This window comes from Neoarius graeffei, chromosome 26, assembly GCF_027579695.1.
Source record: "Neoarius graeffei isolate fNeoGra1 chromosome 26, fNeoGra1.pri, whole genome shotgun sequence".
Taxonomy (NCBI): Eukaryota; Metazoa; Chordata; class Actinopteri; order Siluriformes; family Ariidae; genus Neoarius; species Neoarius graeffei.
Window position 1 is genome coordinate 366,704 of NC_083594.1, and position 19,830 is coordinate 386,533.

Consider the following 19,830-nt stretch of genomic DNA (forward strand, 5'->3'; position numbering starts at 1 on the left):
CTTCTCTTTAACATCACACAGAACTGAACTTCACACTGCAGGAGTTTTATTGCATACCTGGAGCTGCTGTATGTGTGTGTGGTGTGTATGAAGTGTGTGTTTGAGGCCAAGTGTGTTGAGGGCCGAGCGGTGTGTGCAGTGTGTGTGTGGATGGTCCGAGAGTAAACTTGTTGGGTAAAGCAGCCATTTTTTATTCGCCAGCTCGTGAGGCCACATGATGTTGAGAAACGTGGAACCGAGTATCTGCATAGACTGACCACTGTTAGACACCTGCACACACACACACACACACACACACACCATACACACACATAGGACACACAATTATTATGAGTAATAATACTCAAATTAAACTAAATATAAATGATCATAACTCTGTGTGTGTGAATGATGTAGGTTTGTGTGTGTGTGTGTGTGTGTGTGTGTGTGTGTGTGTGTGTGCGTGCTGATCTCACAGTAAACTCGACTTCCAATTCACTTCCTGTTTGCTCCAGTGTCTCCATTGCACTCTCACCTCGAACTGACCCACTAAAGAACAGCTGATGAGGACGAGCCACTCTGTAAAACACATGCAGACACACACACACTTATTACACAATAAATGTACACATATTTGAGTCAGGGACGTTGGGAAATTGTGGATGTCAATGATGAGGTGAAATGATCAGATAGAGGCAGACATTCCACCTCAACCTGCTTAAACCCCAGAGGGAGGAGGTCTCCATGGCACTGGTGATGGTGGTGGTGTCAGGGAGGGACAGAACCTCTGCATGGGGGGCCTGCCATGCCCTGTAGGGTAGCAACATCAGCCCTTAGGGTAGCTCGTCCTGCTTTGGCTCCCACCTGATACTCAGCTCTCACCTGTGGCTCCTAGTAGCTGTAGCATGCACAGCGGCCACACCCCGGGCAACCGCTTTGGCAAGCGGGCTAAACCAGGTGAGGGTAGCCAGGTTGGTCGCAAACTTCCCGGTGAATCAGGGATATGTCTGTCCCAGCATGTGAAGTCTGGATCTCGGCAGAACATGCGGACGAAGTCATAAGCAGACTTAGGCCTGCTCCATACTTCCCCAACCAGCAGACCGTGGCTGAAGGGAACCCTATCCTAGCGGTCGTAACACAACGAAGAAGAAAACAAGGATTGTTCCGCTCATTCTTGGTGCATGAAATGTACATACCCTACAGGATAAAGAGAACTCAGACAGACCCCAAAGAAGAACAGCCCTCATTCGAAATGAACTTGCTCATTATGGCATTGACATAGCAGCTCTCAGCGAGACCCGGCTGGCAGGAGAAGGAGAGCTTTGTGAAAGGGGCTGTGGCTACACCTTCTTCTGGAGCGGAAGAGGGAGTGAAGAGCATCGTGAGGCAGGAGTTGGCTTTGCTGTGAAATCTTCATTGGTAGGAAAGCTAGCAGGGCTCCCGAAAGGTGTAAATGACAGGCGACAATGAAACTCCCCCTGCTATCTGGAAAGAAGCACCTCACCATTGTCAGTGCCTATGCCCCAACTATGACTAACCCAGATGCGGTGAAAGATGAGTTTTACGAGAATCTCCACTCCGTAATCACTGCTCTTCCAAAAGCTGATAAGCTTATCATACTTGGTGATTTCAATGCTAGAGTAGGCGCCGACAGTACTTCCTGGGAGGGTGTCATCGGCAAGCACGGAATAGGTCAGTGTAACAGCAACGGTCTCTTACTTCCCCAGACTTGTGCTGACCATGAGTTAACTATAACCAACACCATCTTCAAACTTCCAATCAGAAATAGAACATCGTGGATGCATCCAAGATCTAAGCACTGGCATTTGATCGATTATACCATTGTCAGAAAGAGAGATAGACAAGATGTCCGGATTACCAAGTCTATGTGTGGTGCTGAATGTTGGACTGATCATCACCTCATAATCACTAAGCTGAACATCCATATCCAACCCAAGAGGCGCCCGCAAGGGACAAAACCCCCAAGACAACTGAATACCAATAAACTGAAGAATGTTGAAACAAATCAACTATTTGTGGATGTGCTGAGAGAGAACCTAGAGTCCATCTCACTGGATGACCAAAACATAGAAACCAGCTGAGAAAACCTTAGAGATGTCATACATAGGGCTGCTCTGGAAACCTTGGGACCAACATGCAGAAACCACAAGGATTGGTTTGATGACAACTGTGATGAGATCCAACAACTGCTACATGAGAAACATAGATTACACAGAGCACATCTCAATGACACCAAGGATACATCCAAGAAAGATGCGTATACCACTATACAAAATACAGTTCAGGGAAAGCTGCGAAAGATGCGTGACACGTGGCTGAATAACAAAGCAGAGGAAATCCAGGGCTATGCAGATAAGCACGATCTGAAGAAATTTTATGATGGCTTGAAAGAAATCCACGGACCCTCATCAATAGGTCTGTCCCCTCTGCTCACTGCGGATGGAAATACATTGATCACAGACAAGGAAGATATTTTAAAGCGATGGGCAGAACACTTTAACAATGTACTAAATCGCCCCTCATCAATCAACGAAGAAGCAATAGATCGTCTTCCTCAAGTGCCCATAAACGAGGCACTTGCAGACCCTCCAACCTTGTCAGAGACACAAAAAGCCATAAGTCAACTCTCATGTGGGAAAACACCAGGTCGAGATTCCATCTCTGCTGAAATCTACAAGGAAGGTGGTACAGCTGTGATTGACAAGCTTCAGCAACTGTTTACCATCATATGGGAACAAGAGTCAATCCCTCAGGACTTTAAAGATGCAACAATCATTCACCTGTACAAGTGCAAAGGCAACCGGCAAGTGTGTGACAACTATAGAGGTATATCTCTCCTCTCTGTAGCAGGTAAAATACTTGCTAGGATTCTCCTTAATCGGCTACTGGTACATCTTGAACAAGGATTACTTCCAGAGAGCCAATGTGGCTTCAGGAAAGACAGAGGAACTACTGACATGATCTTTGCTGCCAGACAGCTGCAAGAAAAATGTCAGGATAAGAACTCTGACTTGTTCTCTACATATGTTGACCTGACCAAAGCATTTGATTCCGTGTGCAGGGAAGGCCTCTGGAAGATTATGGCAAAATATGGATGCCCCCAGAAGTTCATCACTCTGGTACAACAATTCCATGATGGCATGCAGGCCCATTTGCAGGACAATGATATATTGTCTGATCCATTCCCTGTCACAAATGGTGTGAAGCAGGGCTGTGTATTAGCCCCCACGTTGTTCAGCATCATGTTTACTGCGATGCTAACAGACGTCTTCAGTGAAGGGGATGTTGGAATTGGAATCAGATACAGAATGGAGGGAAAAGTATTCAACTTAAGAAGGCTACAAGCCAAAACAAAAGTGCAAACAGATATTGTCAGACTTTTTGTTTGCAGACGACTGTGCACTAAACGCCAGCTCCAAATCTGACATGCAGTGCAGTGTTGACAAGTTCTCGAACAGATGCAGAAACTTTGGCTTGGCAATCAGCACAAAGAAGACAGAAGTGCTCGACCTACCAGCTCCAGAAAAACCCTATGTGAAGCCCGTCATCACTGTAAACAATAAAAATCTCAATTGTGGGTGCAATCAGTTAATTATTGATATTAAGTGATCAATCTCGTTAAATCAGTCTCATTAAATTTTGAAGGTCAATAATTAAAATGAATCAATCCCATTGAATCGTTTAATTTGACTCGTTTGAATTGAATCATACCATAGAATCACTCTCATTTGAAGTGAATCGTTCAGTGAATCGTTCAGTGAATCATTTAGGGAATCGTTCAATGAATCATTTAAGGAATCGTTCAATGAATCATTTAGTGAATCATACCATTAATCCTGGTGCTTAATAATAAATTACCAAACAGCTAAATTATGGTATATTTCCAAATTATTACGATCACTTACCATATTACATAACTTGTATATGCACCCTTTTGAATTCGAGGGAGACTGGGGACTTCATATTGTTCACACAAATAAACACAGCTTGTTTAATAAATGAATTTATTATAACAAAGATAAAAATAATAAACCAATATATACAAGCAGTGAGGTGTGTGTGTGTGTAGGACTTGACCATGTGTTTAGCCTCGTGTAGCTAACTACACGTGGTGGAGGCCTAGCTTGTTGGTAGCTAAACAAAAGAATGTTATCTAAACAGAACAAAGGATTAGCTCTGTGTTTAGCCTTGTGTTGCTAGTGTGAGTTTGCTAAAGGCCCTATGGCCTAGCTAAAGTGTGTTTGTTAGGCCTGGTGAGGCCTACTGAGCACGTGTTGCTAAAGACAAGGGTATTAGCCGTAGCTAACTAAAAGCTAACTTGTGGATTTCTAGCTGAGGTGTGGTTTATCAGGCCTGATGGCCTGCTGAGCACATGGTAGGCCTTGATTAGCTTTGTGTTGCTAAGCAGACAAAAGGGAAGCTGTAGCTAACCCACTAGCTCATAACCATACTGAATCCACTGAAATCTTAATGACATCAAGATGTATAATAATGAAATTATAATGTTAGTAAGAATAAAAAAAAGAGAGAAGCATGCGCAGCCTATCTATTAAACAATTGAGAGAACACAGAACCAAAATAAAATCAACACGCTGCGTGTCTAACAGTGTAACATAAACCTGGGTTTAAATTCACACTATTTCAAATAAAAGCAAATTCCTAAGACTATCCTAATTATGCCCAAATGCCAAAATCTTACTTAATCCTGCCTTTAGCAAGATATGAAGAACTATTCGCCGGTGTAGTTTCGGGCCTCGCCGTGGGAGCACGTGAGCCGCTCGTGATGGAGGCGTAGAAAACTTTCGGGTCCAGCGGAGCACTTGGGTGGTTCCCGTGGAAAGCAGAGGATTCTTGGTCCGAACCTCAGCGTTTGTGAGGAAAAGTCTCTGATCAGAATCAGATGCACAGCGCTTTTGAGTTAAAAAGGATTCAATCGCTTCTTAACTTTTGACTGCCTGGGCTGCAGTCGTGACGTCACTTCTAATGCAAGTAAACCGGTTGTAACTCAGGTTGAGTTTAAAGATCGCGCGACTCTAGAGTTTACCTTTGCCAAGGGTAAGAAAGAAAATCGCGCTGAGTGATGGATCTTGCAAGAAAGAAGACGTCTTTCTGGGTGGAGAGCGCGCCTCTTTATACATCCAGATTCATCGGAAGCCAGACGTGAGAGACCAAAGATGGAAGCGTTGTCCCATTGTTTTATGTTTCCTTGTATGATGACGTAGATGATCCCGCCCACGCGTGACGTAGGTCACACAGAAGTGGACTGGGAATTGTAGTTCTGACACAAGATGGTGGCATGATACCTACACAATGTTGTTAGCAGATTCACCTACCTTGGTAGCACCCTTAACCAGAATGCTAACATTGATGATGAAGTTAATGCCAGGATTGCAAAAGCGAGTGCTACATTTGGCAGACTTCATGACAGTGTCTGGAACAGAAGAGGCATTCGTCTCGAGACAAAACTAAAGGTGTACAAAGCCATTGTACTTCCTACACTCCTGTATGCATGTGAAACATGGACAGTCTACCGACACCATGCCAAGAGACTCAATCATTTCCACACACTCTGTCTCAGGAAGCTTCTCAACATCAAATGGCAAGATAGAATACCTGACACAGAGGTACTGATCAGCGCTCGTATGCCAAGTATCTACACCATTCTAATGCAGTTACAGCTCAGATGGTCAGAACATTTAGTCCGTATGCCAGACCATTGACTGCCCAAGAGGCTATTCTATGGTGAGCTTGAAGAAGGTACACGATTGCGCGGTGGCCAGGAAAAGCGATACAAGGACTCCCTGAAAGCATCTCTGAAAGCGTTTGACATACAGACTGACTCATGGGAGCAAATTGCTAGTGACTGACCACAGTGGCAACGCACAGTCCGAGAAAGTGCAGTTGCCTATGAGGAGTCACGCAAAACTGTCGCCCAGCAGAAAAGGCATGCTAGGAAGGAATGTGCAGCAAACCCTCCACTGAACACTGCTCAACTTCCCTGCCCACACTGTAACCGGCAGTTCTGTGCAAGAATAGAGCCACCTGAGGACATATGAGCGGACTCAACCCACACAATCAAATGATGGATGACATTAGGTGGTCCTCATCGAATTGACAGACGAAGTTATATAGATGGTGATGTGTGAGAGGGAGGAGGTCTCCATGGCACTGGTGAGGGTGGTGTGTGAGAGGGAGGAGGTCTCCATGGCACTGGTTACAGTGGTGTGTGAGAGGAAGGAGGACTCCATGGCACTGGTGACAGTGGTGTGTGAAAGGGAGGAGGTCTCCTTGGTACTGGTGACAGTGGTGTGTGAGAGGGAGGTCGCCCCTCGAGAGTGGCAGCCAGTTACAGCAGCTCCTCTCTTACATTTTGTTCTTTACTTGTTTTTTACCTTTTTTAATGTTCTTTTTAAGTTTACTTCATTTCTTTTAAGTACTGCTTATTTTACTACACGAACTATGTTCAGAACACTCGTGTTTTTCCTCCTTGTTTGGGGACTTCTGTTTGCACTCACGTCTGGACAGCCGGCGTATCACCATGGGGCTATTGTTTACACCAGGGAACAGCTGCTAGCACTCAGTAACACTGATGTGATCCCCGAGGAGATTCTGTATATACCATGGGAATTAAGGAGACAGAGAAAGGAAAAATATGCCAGCGTCACGGCAGGAAGAGATGCTACAAACCCGTCCTTCCATCTGTTATCACGGGGAATATAAGTTCTCTTCCCAATAAAATGGATGAGTTAGCAGTGCTAACTCAGCACCAGCAGGAATACTGGCAGTGTAGTCTGATGCTGTTTACAGAGACATGGCTAACCGAGCTAACTTCGGATGGTAACATCATGGTTGATGGCTTCCAAATTTGGCGTGTAGACAGGACAAAGGAGAGCGGTAAGGGGAAAGGAGGGGGACTGGCTGTGTTTATCAATGATAGATAGTGTAACCCGGGACACATCACCATTAAAGAGAAAATCTGCAGTAAGGATATTGAACTGTTAGCTGTTAGCATGAGGCCGCATTATTTACCAAGGGAATTCTTGCATGTCATCGTGAAAACTGCTTACATTCCCCCCTCTGCTGACGCGAACATGGCATGTGACATCATCCACTCAGTCCCAAGCCGACTGCAGACACAGAATCCACAGGCTCTCGTCGTGATCTCTGGGGATTTTAACCATGCTTCCCTGTCCTCCACTCTTCCCAACTTCAAACAGAATGTAACATGCAGCACAAGAGACAATAAGACATTGGGTATGTTTTATGCCAACATCAAGGAAGCATATCGTACATCACCCCCCCAGGCAAATCTGACCACAACCTGGTGCATCTCCTGCCAGTCTACAGACCTGTTGTTCACAGACATCCAGTCAATACACAACAGGTGAGAAGCTGGACTGATAAGGCTTATGAGGCTTTGAAGGACTGCTTTGGCACTACAGACTGGGATCTTCTCTGTGAGCCCCACGAGGACGTAGACAGCCTCACAAACTACATCACGAACTACATAAACTTCTGTGTAGAGAACACTGCCCATATGGAAAAGATGTAGATAAATCTTATAAAATTTGTATGTCCTTTGTCTGAAACTTGTGTGTAAAGCATACAACAGTGAAACCAGACATAAGATCCTTAGGAAATGTGAACAAAATGAAACTTGTATGATTTGCGTATTTATCAGAACAATATATGACAGTAATGCAAAAGTGGCCACTTTCAGGAGTAAATCATATTCCTTATATGATGCACAATACATGAAACATAAACTGAAGGTGATGGAAAGTTATATATTTTTTTATAAGTTTCTTCTATTTCTTTTCCATATGGGTGTGCCCACTAAAACAGTACAGTGCTTCTCAAACAACAAACCCTGGGTCACTCCTGAGCTGAAGGCTCTCCTGACTGAGAAGAAGAGAGTACTCAGATCAAGAAACAGAGCGGAATTGAGGAGGGTACAGAAGGAGCTGAGAAGAAAGATCAGGGAAGGCAAAGACCGCTACAGGAAGAGGATGGAGGATCAGCTGCAGCAGAGCAACGTGAGTGGAGTCTGAAGGGGCCTTAAAACCATCTCAGGACTTAAGGAATCCAATAGGCATTCCTTAAAAATAGGCATCCCTCTCTGCTCCTCCTACTCAAGCGAGTAGGACGCTTCTTTGCTTTGCTCCTGCTTTCTTAATCTTTATTTCTATACTTTACTTTCTCATTGAATTTCCACTTTTTTTCTCTCTTTTCTTCATCTTTATAAGCTTTTAATTTAATTTTAATTTCCACTTTTTTTTTTTTAAATGCCAGGAAGCAAAAAATCCTGCAGAAAATGCATGGAACTAGAACAGAGGATTTCTATTCTGGAATCAAAGATTAATGCTCTGCCAAAGACGGATGAATTAAAAGCGATATCTCAGGAAAGGAGTACAGAAACAGTGGCTGAGAATGCAGAGATTGCGCTCCGACAGACTGAGGACATTGCAGACCAAGTGGAAGATTTCATCACTCAAGCTGTACAAAATGTGAGTACTGAAAACTGGCAAATGATGGGTGCTAAGCCCAAAAACAAAAACAGAAGAGTAATTACTTCAACACCAGCTCATTCTACAAATTACAATAGGATCTACAATCCTATGGAAAATCCACAGTCTATAAGGCTTCAGAACAAATTTGAATGCCTCAGGGATGTGGAAGAGGATTTGTCAAGTGGACAAACACATAGTAAAAAGGAATTGCACCAAGATCGAAGAGCTGTGAGAAGAGGCAAAAAGCAGCTCGTAACACCACCTGATCCCACAACCCTTGTTCTTGGTGATTCCACTGTAAGACAATTAAAAGGTTATGAGATGATTATTTGTTGTCTTCCAAATGCATCCATCTCTGACACCAAAGACAGCATTTTGAAACTCATGTCCAAGCATAAAACGATTAAGCGTATCGTTGTACATGTGGGAGCAAATGATGTTTTCAGAGAACAGCTGTTTGTCCAAGATGATTTCAGAAAACTTTTTTCTGAGCTCTATAAGACTGGAATTCAATCTTTTATCAGTGGCCCACTCCCAGCGAGAGGAAGTTTTGCTTTTTCTCGACTCTTCAGTCTTAACACCTGGCTTGGAAAAACTTGTTCTTCATTTGGTATGAATTTCATAGACAATTTTAATCTTTTTTGGAATCGCAAAGAATTCTACAAGCCAAATAGCACTGAACTCAGCTGGATTGGAGCCAAAGTCTTAGCAGACCACTACAAACTTGCAATCTTTTCTCAGCCAGCACCGAGGAAAACAGTTGATAAGATGTTGCAGACTGACATAGTTACAAAGCCTAAACAATCATCTTTGCAAGTCGTCATCAAGGACACACAAACATCTGACTTGCAGGCCTCCCAACATTCAAGGACAGACGACTCCACTTCTCCTCGGATGGATTTCCCAAATAGCATGAAAGAAATTGCTCCCGATGGCTACACTCTCTTTTTTCAGCCCAAATTTGTCGCAACAAGCAGTGTACCCAGTTCATCAAAATTGTGTTCGTCCAGGACTTTCAGCTGGCTACAAATCTTTTTCACCATCCAAAAGATACATGTCATCTCCAGTCCTTTCACCCTCAAACCAAATGGAACATTTAGAAAGTCTTGTTTGATGTACTCTGGGTCCCTGCAAATGGATGTAGAAAAAAGCTGGGACCCGATGTTGACACTATTCCTGTGTTGATAAGAAACAGAAAACATAGAGCACATTTAACCCTGGGGGTGAACCAATCTAATCTCCTTCCTGTTTTAAAACAGCATCAGAGTGCACAACCAAATATTACTGTAAAACTAGCCCTTCTGAACATTAGATCACTTTTAAACAAGTCATTTTTAATTAATGATCTTATTTGTAGACACAATCTTGATTTTTTGCTTCTAACTGAAACCTGGCTGGATCAAGCAAATAGTGCTACCACCCTTATCGAAGCAGCTCCCCCAAATTTTAATTTTTTGAATGTTACCCGACAAGGGAAAGGTGGAGGGATCGCAAATATATTCAAAGTCTCTTTTCAATGTAAACAATCCTCACTAGGTGATTTTACGTCCTTTGAACACTTATGTGCACTTGTTACATGCTCTCCTAACATATTATTATTAACTATTTACAGGCCTCCGAGACATTCAGCCAAAGTCTTTCTTGAAGAGTTTGGTGAACTGTTATCAGTCATTTGCTTAGAGTTTGATTGTCTTATTATATCTGGGGATTTTAACTTGCATGTAGATAATACTGATAACATTTATGCCAAAGAACTATTTGCAATTATTGATAACTTTAACCTAGTACAACATGTACAGGGACCGACCCACTCTCGTGGTCATACTCTTGACCTCGTCATCACAAAGGGTCTTACTGTTTCTTATACTGTTGTTGACCTGGCCTTATCTGATCATTTCTGTGTTTTCTCTGATGTTTCTATGTCTCCTCACATTCAGAATAGCTCAACGACTATAGGCAGGAGAGTCATAAACGACAACACTTGTGCTCTTTTTAAGCAAGCTCTCTCTCAGAACTCAACCAAAATGTCAGACTCTGTAGATGATTTACTGGAATTTTTTAATTTAAATATGACCCAAATTATGGATGATATTGCTCCATTCAAAATAAAAAGAGTCAATGATAAGCAGAAAGCACCATGGAAGCAGTACCCGGCTGTTAAACTGCTAAAGAGAGAATGTAGAAAGACTGAAAGAAAATGGCGCAAATCTAAACTTCACATCCATTATCAAATCCATAAAGAGATGCTTTGTAATTATAATTATGAAATTCGTAAAGCAAGACAGTCTTTCTTCTCCAATATCATCAGCAGGAATATGAACAATGCCCGTGTGCTATTTTAAACAGTAGAGAAGCTAACTAATCCCCCACCACAATTAGCACCTGAACTTCTCTCAGTTAATAAATGCAATGAGTTTGCATCTTTCTTCAAAGGTAAAATTGATAAAATATGGCAGAATATTTCTCATAATATATCTCAGTTGCAAAAAATTGAAAAACTGCAATCACCAGTGACACAGACAGACAATTTCAACACAATGTCAGAATTTTGTTTAATTGATTATGAGACTCTTGAAAAAACTGTACAAAATCTCAGTTCCTCAACATCTGAACTGGACATTCTGCCCACCAACTTTTTTAAGTCTGTTCTTCATCTTATAATTACAGATGTGCTTCAAATTATAAATACATCCTTGGAGACTGGCATTGTTCCTGTGTCCCTAAAAAAAGCAGTTGTAAAGCCCCTTCTTAAAAAAAATAATCTGGATCCTTCAGTGTTAAATAATTACAGGCCAATATCAAATCTACCATTCATCGGGAAAATCCTGGAAAAAATTGTCTTCAATCAATTAACTGCCTTCTTGATATCAAACAGCCGTTTTGATAATTTTCAGTCAGGATTTCGTGCCAATCATAGCACTGAAACAGCGCTGATTAAAGTTATAAATGACATACGTCTTAATACTGATGCAGGCAAAACATCGGTCCTGGTGTTACTGGACCTCAGTGCAGCTTTTGATACTGTTGATCACAACATACTGCTATATCGACTTGAACACTGGGTTGGATTGACTGGTAAAGTTATCAATTGGTTAAAATCATACTTAAAAGATAGAAGCTTCTTTGTTACCCTGGGAAATTGTTCCTCAACGTCAATGCCCTTGACCTGTGGTGTCCCCCAGGGGTCGATTCTTGGACCATTACTTTTCAACCTTTATATGCTCCCACTTGGGCAAATTATCAATAAAAATTCAATTTTGTATCACTGCTATGCAGATGATACCCAAATTTATTTTGCTCTATCACCAAATGATTATGCCCTCCTTGAATGTCTCTACCAGTGTATCGATCAAATCAATAGCTGGATGTCACAAAATTTTCTTCAGCTGAACACAGATAAAACAGAAGTAATTCTATTTGGAAAAAAAGATGAAAGACTCAGGATTACCACTATTCTTGACACAAAAGGGATTAAAACTAAAGAAATGGTTAAAAATCTTGGTGTTTTCATTGACAGTGAGCTAAACTTTGACAGTCACATGAAAGCAATCACTAAAACGGCATTTTATCACCTAAAAAACATTTCTAAACTAAGAGGACTTATGTCAAAAAATGATCTGGAAAAACTAATACATGCCTTCATCTCTAGTAGGGTTGATTACTGCAATGGCCTTTTCACAGGCCTGCCAAAAAAAGACCATCAAACGACTTCAGCTGGTTCAAAATGCAGCGGCGAGGGTTCTCACACGAACAAAAAGAACAGAGCACATGACTCCAATTCTAAGGTCCCTTCACTGGCTTCCAGTAAGCTACAGAATTGACTTTAAAGCATTGCTGCTGGTGTATAAATCTCTAAATGGTACAGGGCCCAATTACCTCTCTGATATGTTGCAGCGGCCTAACCCAATCAGATCTACCAGATCGCAACAGAAAAATTTATTATTAAAATCAGTTGTTAAAACAAAGTGTGGTGAAGCAGCTTTTAGCTACTATGCAGTACAGCTATGGAACCAACTGCCAGAGGACATTAAAAATGCTCCTGCTGTTGGCAGCTTCAAATCTAGGTTAAAGACCAAGCTGTTTTCAGATGCTTTCTGTTGAATAATTAATATTTTTTACATTTTTTATAATCTTTACTTTCTCTGCATGTTTTAAATTTACTTTAACTTTATTCTATTTTATTCTGCTAGTTTTTTTTTCTTCTTTCTTTCTTTCTTTCTTTCTTTCTTTCTTTCTTTCTTTCTTTTTCTCCTTTTTCTTTTTCTTTTTGGCATTTTAATATTTTATTTCTACTATTGTTTAATTCTTATTATTTTCTTTTAATTCTTTTAATTAATTATTTTAGAATAAAGATAAAATTATTTTATGTAATTTTATTTCTCTATTGTTTACTGTTTTTGTTTTTACTTCTGTAAAGCACATTGAACTGCCATTGTGTATGAAATGTGCTATATAAATAAACTTGCCTTGCCTTGCCTAGGCAGCTTGGAGGAGAATTGCAATGGGCAAACAACCTGAACAACAACTTTAACAGATTTGATCAGGCACCGGCCCTCCCCCCAGATCAGCCCACTGTTACTGCTACTGTCTCTTCCTGGTCATCGTCACCCAGCTCACAGACCTCCTTCTCACCCTCTCAGCATCCCTCAACCATCATACAGTGCCTTGCAAAAGTATTCATACCCCTTGAACTTTTTCACATTTTTCCACCTTTCAACCATGAACTTAAAAGTTTGTTACTGAGATTTTATGTGATAGACCAACACAGAGTAGCACATAATTGTGAAGTGAAACGAAAATGATAAATGGTCTTCAACATTTTAAACAAATAAAAATCTGAAAAATGTGGTGTGCATTAGTATTCAGCCCCCTGTACTCTGATACCTCTAAATACAATCCAGTGCAATCAATTGCCTTCAGAAGTCGTCTAATTAGTTAATAGAGTCCTACTGTGTGTAATTTACTCTCAGCATAAATACACTTGTTCTGTGAAGGCCTCAGTGGTTTGTTAGAGAACACTGAAGAACAAACAGCATCATGAAGACCAAAGAACTCACCAGACAGGTCAGGGATAAAGTTCTGGAGAAGTTTAAAGCAGGGTTAGGTTATAAAAAATATCCCAAGCTCTGAACATCTCAAGAAGCACTGTTCAATCCATCATTCAAAAATGGAAAAAGTACGGCACAACTGCAAACCTACCGAGACATGGCCGTCCACCTAAACTGACAGAGCGAGCAAGGAGAGCACTGGTCAGAGAAGCAGCCGAGAGGCCCATGATCACTCTGGAGGAGCTGCAGAAATCCACAGCTCAGGTGGGAGAATCTGTGCACAGGACAACTAGAAGTCATACACTCCACAAATCTGGCCTTTTTGGAAGAGTGGCAAGAAGAAAGCCATTGTTGAAAGACAGGCATAAGAAGCCACACTGAAAAAAATGGCCTGTTAAATTAACACAAAAAAATATTGTACATCGGTTGCACTTATTAAAATCATATCCACTAAGCCCAATTAAGTCATGTTCTGTTTGACGAACATGACTTAATTGGTCTTAGTGGATATGATTTTAATAAGTGCAACCGATGTACAAGATTTTTTTGTGTTAATTTAACAGCCCATTTTTTTCAGTGCATGTAGGGGACACAGCAAACATGTGGAAGAAGGTGCTTTGGTCAGATGAGACCAAAGTTGAACTTTTTGGCCTAAATGCAAAGCGCTATGTGTGGCGGAAAACTAACACTGCTCATCACCCTGCACACACCATCCCCACTGTGAAACATGGTGGTGGCAGCATCATGCCATGGGGATGCTTTTCTTCAGCAGGGACAGGGAAGCTGGTCAGAGTTGATGGGAAGATGGATGGAGCTAAATACAGGGCAATCCTGGAAGAAAACCTGTTGGAGGCTGCAAAAGACTTGAGACTGAGAAAGAGATTCACCTTCCAGCAAGACAATGACCCTAAACATACAGCCAGAGCTACAATGGAATGGTTTAGATCAAAGAATATTCATGTGTTAGAATGGCCCAGTCAAAGTCCAGACCTAAATCCCATTGAGCATCTGTGGCAAGACTTGAAAATTGCTGTTCACAGACGCTCTCCATCCAATCTGGCTGAGCTTGAGCTGTTTTGCAAAGAAGAATGGGCAAAAATTTCAGTGTCTAGATGTGCAAAGCTGGTAGAGACATACCACAAAAGACTTGCAGCTGTAATTGCAGCAAAAGGTGGCTCTACAAAGTATTGACGCAGGGGGGCTGAATACTAATGCACATCACATTTTTCAGATTTTTATTTGTTTAAAATTTTGAAGACCATTTATCATTTTCGTTTCACTTCATAATTATGTGCTACTCTGTGTTGGTCTATCACATAAAATCTCAATAAAAAACTTTTAAGTTTGTGGTTGTAAGGTGGAAAAATGTGAAAAAGTTCAAGGGGTATGAATACTTTTTCAAGGCACTGTATCTCCAGCTCAGTGCTTCACACCTCCCTGTGTAACACCTAGCACTCAGCTGTGCTCTTCTTTGTCCTTTGACAGAGAACAAGTCAGGAGGGAACTGAGTAAGATGAAGGTGAGAAAGGCATCAACAGCATCAACCCCAGGCTCCTGAGGCATTGTGCTGACCAGCTGTGTGGAATAGTGTGGGACATTTTCAACTTGAGCCTGGAACAGGAAAGAGTGCTGGTCCTTTGGAAGACATCATGTGTTTTCAGTATCAGAACTATAGTTCTGATACTGAAAACTGCATACCCCACTGATTTAAATGGATATAGACCAGTGGCGCTGACAAAAAACAAATATTTTCAAATTGCTCATCTCAACGCAGAATCTTTGAAAAACAGGCAGCATTTTCAAGAGACTAAAGAGATGGTATTAGAGAAAAATTGACATTTCCACATTTTCCGAAACTTGGTTAAATTCGACAACGACCAACGCCACTGTTGAGATTGATGGTTATCAAATCTTTAGATTAGATCATCTAGGAAAACCTGGCGGTGGAGTTTGTGTGTATGTTAAGCATGGGCTTAAATGTAAGGTTCAAAAGGATCTTACGGGCATAGAAGAATCTGGATTCCATCAACTCTCGATACAAGTGCAAAGTAATGCCGCTTTTCCACTACCAATGCGGCTGAGTTGGGCTGAGCCGTGCCGTGCTGAGTTGGGCTGAGTCGAGCTGAGCGGGGCTGTTGGAGTTGCATTTCGACTACAACCGCGCTGAACCATGCTGGCTGGAAGTGGGTGGACACATTGGGTGGAGTTAGCGAAAGTGGGTGGACGTCACGTGATGTCGTTAGGCGGCGCAAACAGTGACATCAGTGATCTTTTAAGCGGTAGTCTCACGACCCGGATAGTAAACAATAAACGTGGAGGACATGGAGTCGTTAGTGTTGCTGGTCTTGGTGCTGTGGCTTGTTGTCACCGACAACGCCAACAGATACTGGCAAGAGCGTATAGATGAGGCGAGGCGCATAAGGCTTCTGAAATTCTCGTAATTCGTAATTATTATTCTTCCGGGTTTACGGTGTTTACAGATCCCAGCGTGCTCGCAGGGCATGTGTGGGCATGTGAGGACACTCCTCCTCACCAATCAGTGCACAGGGGAGTGTCTCCTCACGCCCCTAGACCCACTCGGCTCGGTTTGGCTCACTTCAGCCCCACTCCAAAACCGTGCGAGTTTTGGGTGCTAAGCAGGGCTGAAGCGAGCTGAGTTGTGCTGCTCTGAGGTAGTCGAAACGCGAGCCGTGTCGGGCTGAAGTGAGCTGAAGCGAGCTGAAGTGAGCTGAAAAAGGGTAGTGGAAAAGGGCCATAAGAAACTATGATCATTTTTGGTATGCGTTGTTTATAGGCCCCTGGAAACTGGCCTTTCTTGTCTTGAAAATGAACTCATGCCAAAATATGTCCAAGCCCTGTCTCTTAACAAGGATATTGTCCTCACTGGCAATGTAAACTGCAACTTGTTGACTAAGAACCCTAAGGGGGATGCATTGCTTTCCTTTTGTGAATCTGTAAATGCTATGCAACTGATTGAAAAACCTATGCGAGTTACAAAGACCTCATGCAGCCTCCTGGACATCATCATGGTATCGAATCAGCAACTAGTTAAATCTAATGATGTGGGGGAACTTACCATCAGTTATCCTTTCTTAGTGTATGTTACTTTGGACCTGAAAGTCTCAAAGCAATCTCCCCTCTATGGTACATCACAACTCGGCACTATAAAAGGTATACCGCTGATCAGTTTGCCAGCGACATCACCCATATCCCTTGGGACACAGTGAACTTAATGGAATCTACTGATGATAAATTGGATGTGTTCAATGATTTGTTCATGACCTGCCTTAACTGTCATGCGCCATTCCATAAAAACTGTGAAATTAAAGCGCAAGTCTAATCCAGCTATCACCATGGAAATTAAGGATCTTATAAGATCAAGGAACCAGCTCCACAAGAGAGCATGAAAAAGTGGATCTCAGGAGGACTGGAAGGCATTCACGAAACTATGACGGGATATTAAGAAAGTGTTCAGGGAAGCAGAATGGGATTATTTCAATCAGCGGGTGATGACAAACAAAGGAAACAGTAGTGCCATGTGGAAAACAATACACAGTGCTTTACCAGCAAAGTCAAGTTAAAGACTTCACTACACCAAGGATACTAGCGTCTTGGCAAATGAATTTAACAAGTTTTTTGTCTCAACCGGAATAGTCGTTGCAACAAAATCTGCAGAATTAGCAACTTTACAAGGGTTGGATGATATGCGTCCTCCGTTCTCCTCCACTGTTGTTGCCAATGATGACCTGTTTGAATTTAAACCTGTCTCTAGTGTGCATGTACGAGAGGCGATTATGACCATGCCATCAAATAAGTCCCCGGGGTATGATAAAGTGCCCATTTCAGTAGTTAAGGACTGTCTTGATCACATCCTGCCTACATTAACTGATATCATCAACCATTCATTCTCAAGTTCCACCTTTCCAAGGGCCTGGAAAAGGAGTGAAGTGGTTCCTCACCTCAAGGATGGAGATCATGAAGTACCAGGTAACAACCGGCCTATTTCCCTATTGCCAGTCCTCTCCAAAGTTGCTGAGTGGATTGCCATGCGTCAATTCGATGACTACCTGACCCGGAATAATCGTCTCTCGCCACATCAGAGTGGCAATCGGAAATTTCATTCAACTGAAGCATTGAGTTTGTTAGTTACCGATCATATTTTCCAAGCCATGGATAATATGCAAATCACTGCAATGGTGCTTATTGACCTGAGCAAGGCTTTTGACAGTTTGTGTCATTCAACACTACTTTGTAAATTGCAAAGCTTGGGCACTTCTGATAGGGCTCTCAGCTGGTTCAACAGCTATTTAAGGGACAGAGAACAATGTACTCGAGTTGGGACATTGCCTACCAGCCAGGCACTGGGGTGGAAGATGCAGCCATCTATCTGCTTCACAGATCTCTCTCTCATCTTGAAAAGGCAGGAAGCACTGTTAGAATCATGTTCTTTGATCTATCTAGTGCCTTCAACACCATCCATCTGACTCTTCTGAGGAGTAAGATGGAGAGCGCAGGGGTGGACCATCATCTCACCTCATGGACTATCTCACAAACAGACCATAGTATGTGAGACTGAAGGGCTGTGTATCAGACACCATTCTCTGCAGTACAGGGGCTCCACAAGGGACAGTCCTGGCCCCATTTCTGTTCACACTTTACACTGTGGACTTTAGATACGATACAACTACCTGTCATCTACAGAAGTTCTCTGATGACTCTGCTATTGTAGGCTATATCCTAGATGGCAATGATTGTGAGTACAGAGAACTGACAAGGAACTTTGTGGACTGGTGCCAACGGAACTCCCTTCAGATCAATACAAGTAAAGCCAAGGAACTGGTGGTGGATTGCCGCAGGATGAGGTTCTCTTCATCTACCCCGGTGAACATTCAGGGAAAGGACATTGAGATCATTAGGAGCTACAAGTACCTGGGTGTTCATTTGAACAATAAACTGGACTGGAGTGATCACACACACACACACACACACACACACACACATACCATGTACAAGAAAGGCCAGAGCAGACTCCACCTGCTGAGGAGGCCTTTGGAGTTCAGGGTCCACTTTTGAATTCTTTTAATGACTCTGTGGTGGCATCAGCCATATTCTATGGAGTTGTCTGTTGGGGAATCAGTATCACAACAGCAGAGAGGGAAAAACTTAACAAGCTGATTAGGAAGGCAGGATGTGTCCTGGGCTGTGCACTGGACTCAGTGGACGTAGTGGGGGAGAGGAGGATGTTGACCAAGTTGTCATCCTTAATGGCGAACACCTCCCATCCACTGCAGGAGACAGTAGCAGCACTGGGCAGCTCCTTCAGTGACCAGTTCCTCCATCTGCGGTGTGTTAAGGAGAGATACAGCAGCTCCTTCCTCCCTACTGCTGTGAGACTGTACAACCGGCACCTCACCAAGCACAGCACCAGACGCTCCTCATAATAATCAGCAATACTGTCCAGATCACTTCTACATCCATAAAGACCCCTTTGAATGTATACTGTGTTCACTGGCTATCAGCATCAGTACTTTACAACAAACTGCTAGCTACACATTGTTAAAATGGCTCCTGTGCAATATACCTACTTACTTGTGCAATACTACCTGTGTAATACTGGTAATACTACCTGTGCAATACTTACACGTGTTACATTCCCCGCGGCAAAATAGGGTATGGGGGAAGCAACAGAGATAAACCAAAACGACCCGGGAGGAAAAAGAGGACAAGGAGGCGGACTCAGGGCCGAAACGGAAACCGTTTTTATTCACAAAATAGAAAAAAAAAAAACTAAAAAGTCACTGGTCTCCAAACAAAGGAAAAACAAACACAAGAGTCAAGTTTTCTCACCAAAACTACAACAAATGAACCACAACCAAACAGGTCCGGGATTACGCACGCTCCTTTCCCCTTAAAGGAGCAGCACACTCTCTCTAGATGCAGCTCACAACTCTCTCCCTCTCCTAACTGTCACCGCCACAGCCCACTGGCTCACACACTCTCTCGAAAGGTGTCTCCCTCTCACTTCTAACATGGCCCCTCAACAAGGTGAGTGGGAACAGCTGCGTATAAGAGGAAGGGGCGTCTACCTGAGAGAGAGAGAGAGAGAGAGAGAGAGAGAGGGAAAAAAAACCCACACATGCACCCACACATAACCACACACACGACCCCTGGCACCAGGGTCGTAACAACATGCAATACCACCAGTGTAATACACTTATGTTAACTGTATATCTGCAAACTTGTTAATCTATGCAAATTTGTGAATTTTATCT

At 42.6% G+C, this 19,830-nt stretch overlaps 1 protein-coding gene across 3 annotated transcripts in view; it reads right to left on the reverse strand.

The window, feature by feature from the left end:
- The window catches only part of itga7 (integrin, alpha 7), a 75,065-nt gene that overhangs the window by 5,535 nt on the left and 49,700 nt on the right, over positions 1–19,830 (reverse strand). For all 3 annotated transcript variants that reach the window (XM_060910569.1, XM_060910568.1, XM_060910570.1), the window contains exons 19-20: positions 456–558; positions 58–270 (exon numbers count right to left, since the gene is read on the reverse strand). In XM_060910569.1, coding sequence (XP_060766552.1) covers positions 58–270; positions 456–558 — 316 coding nt within the window. The remainder of the gene's footprint in view (positions 1–57; positions 271–455; positions 559–19,830) is intronic.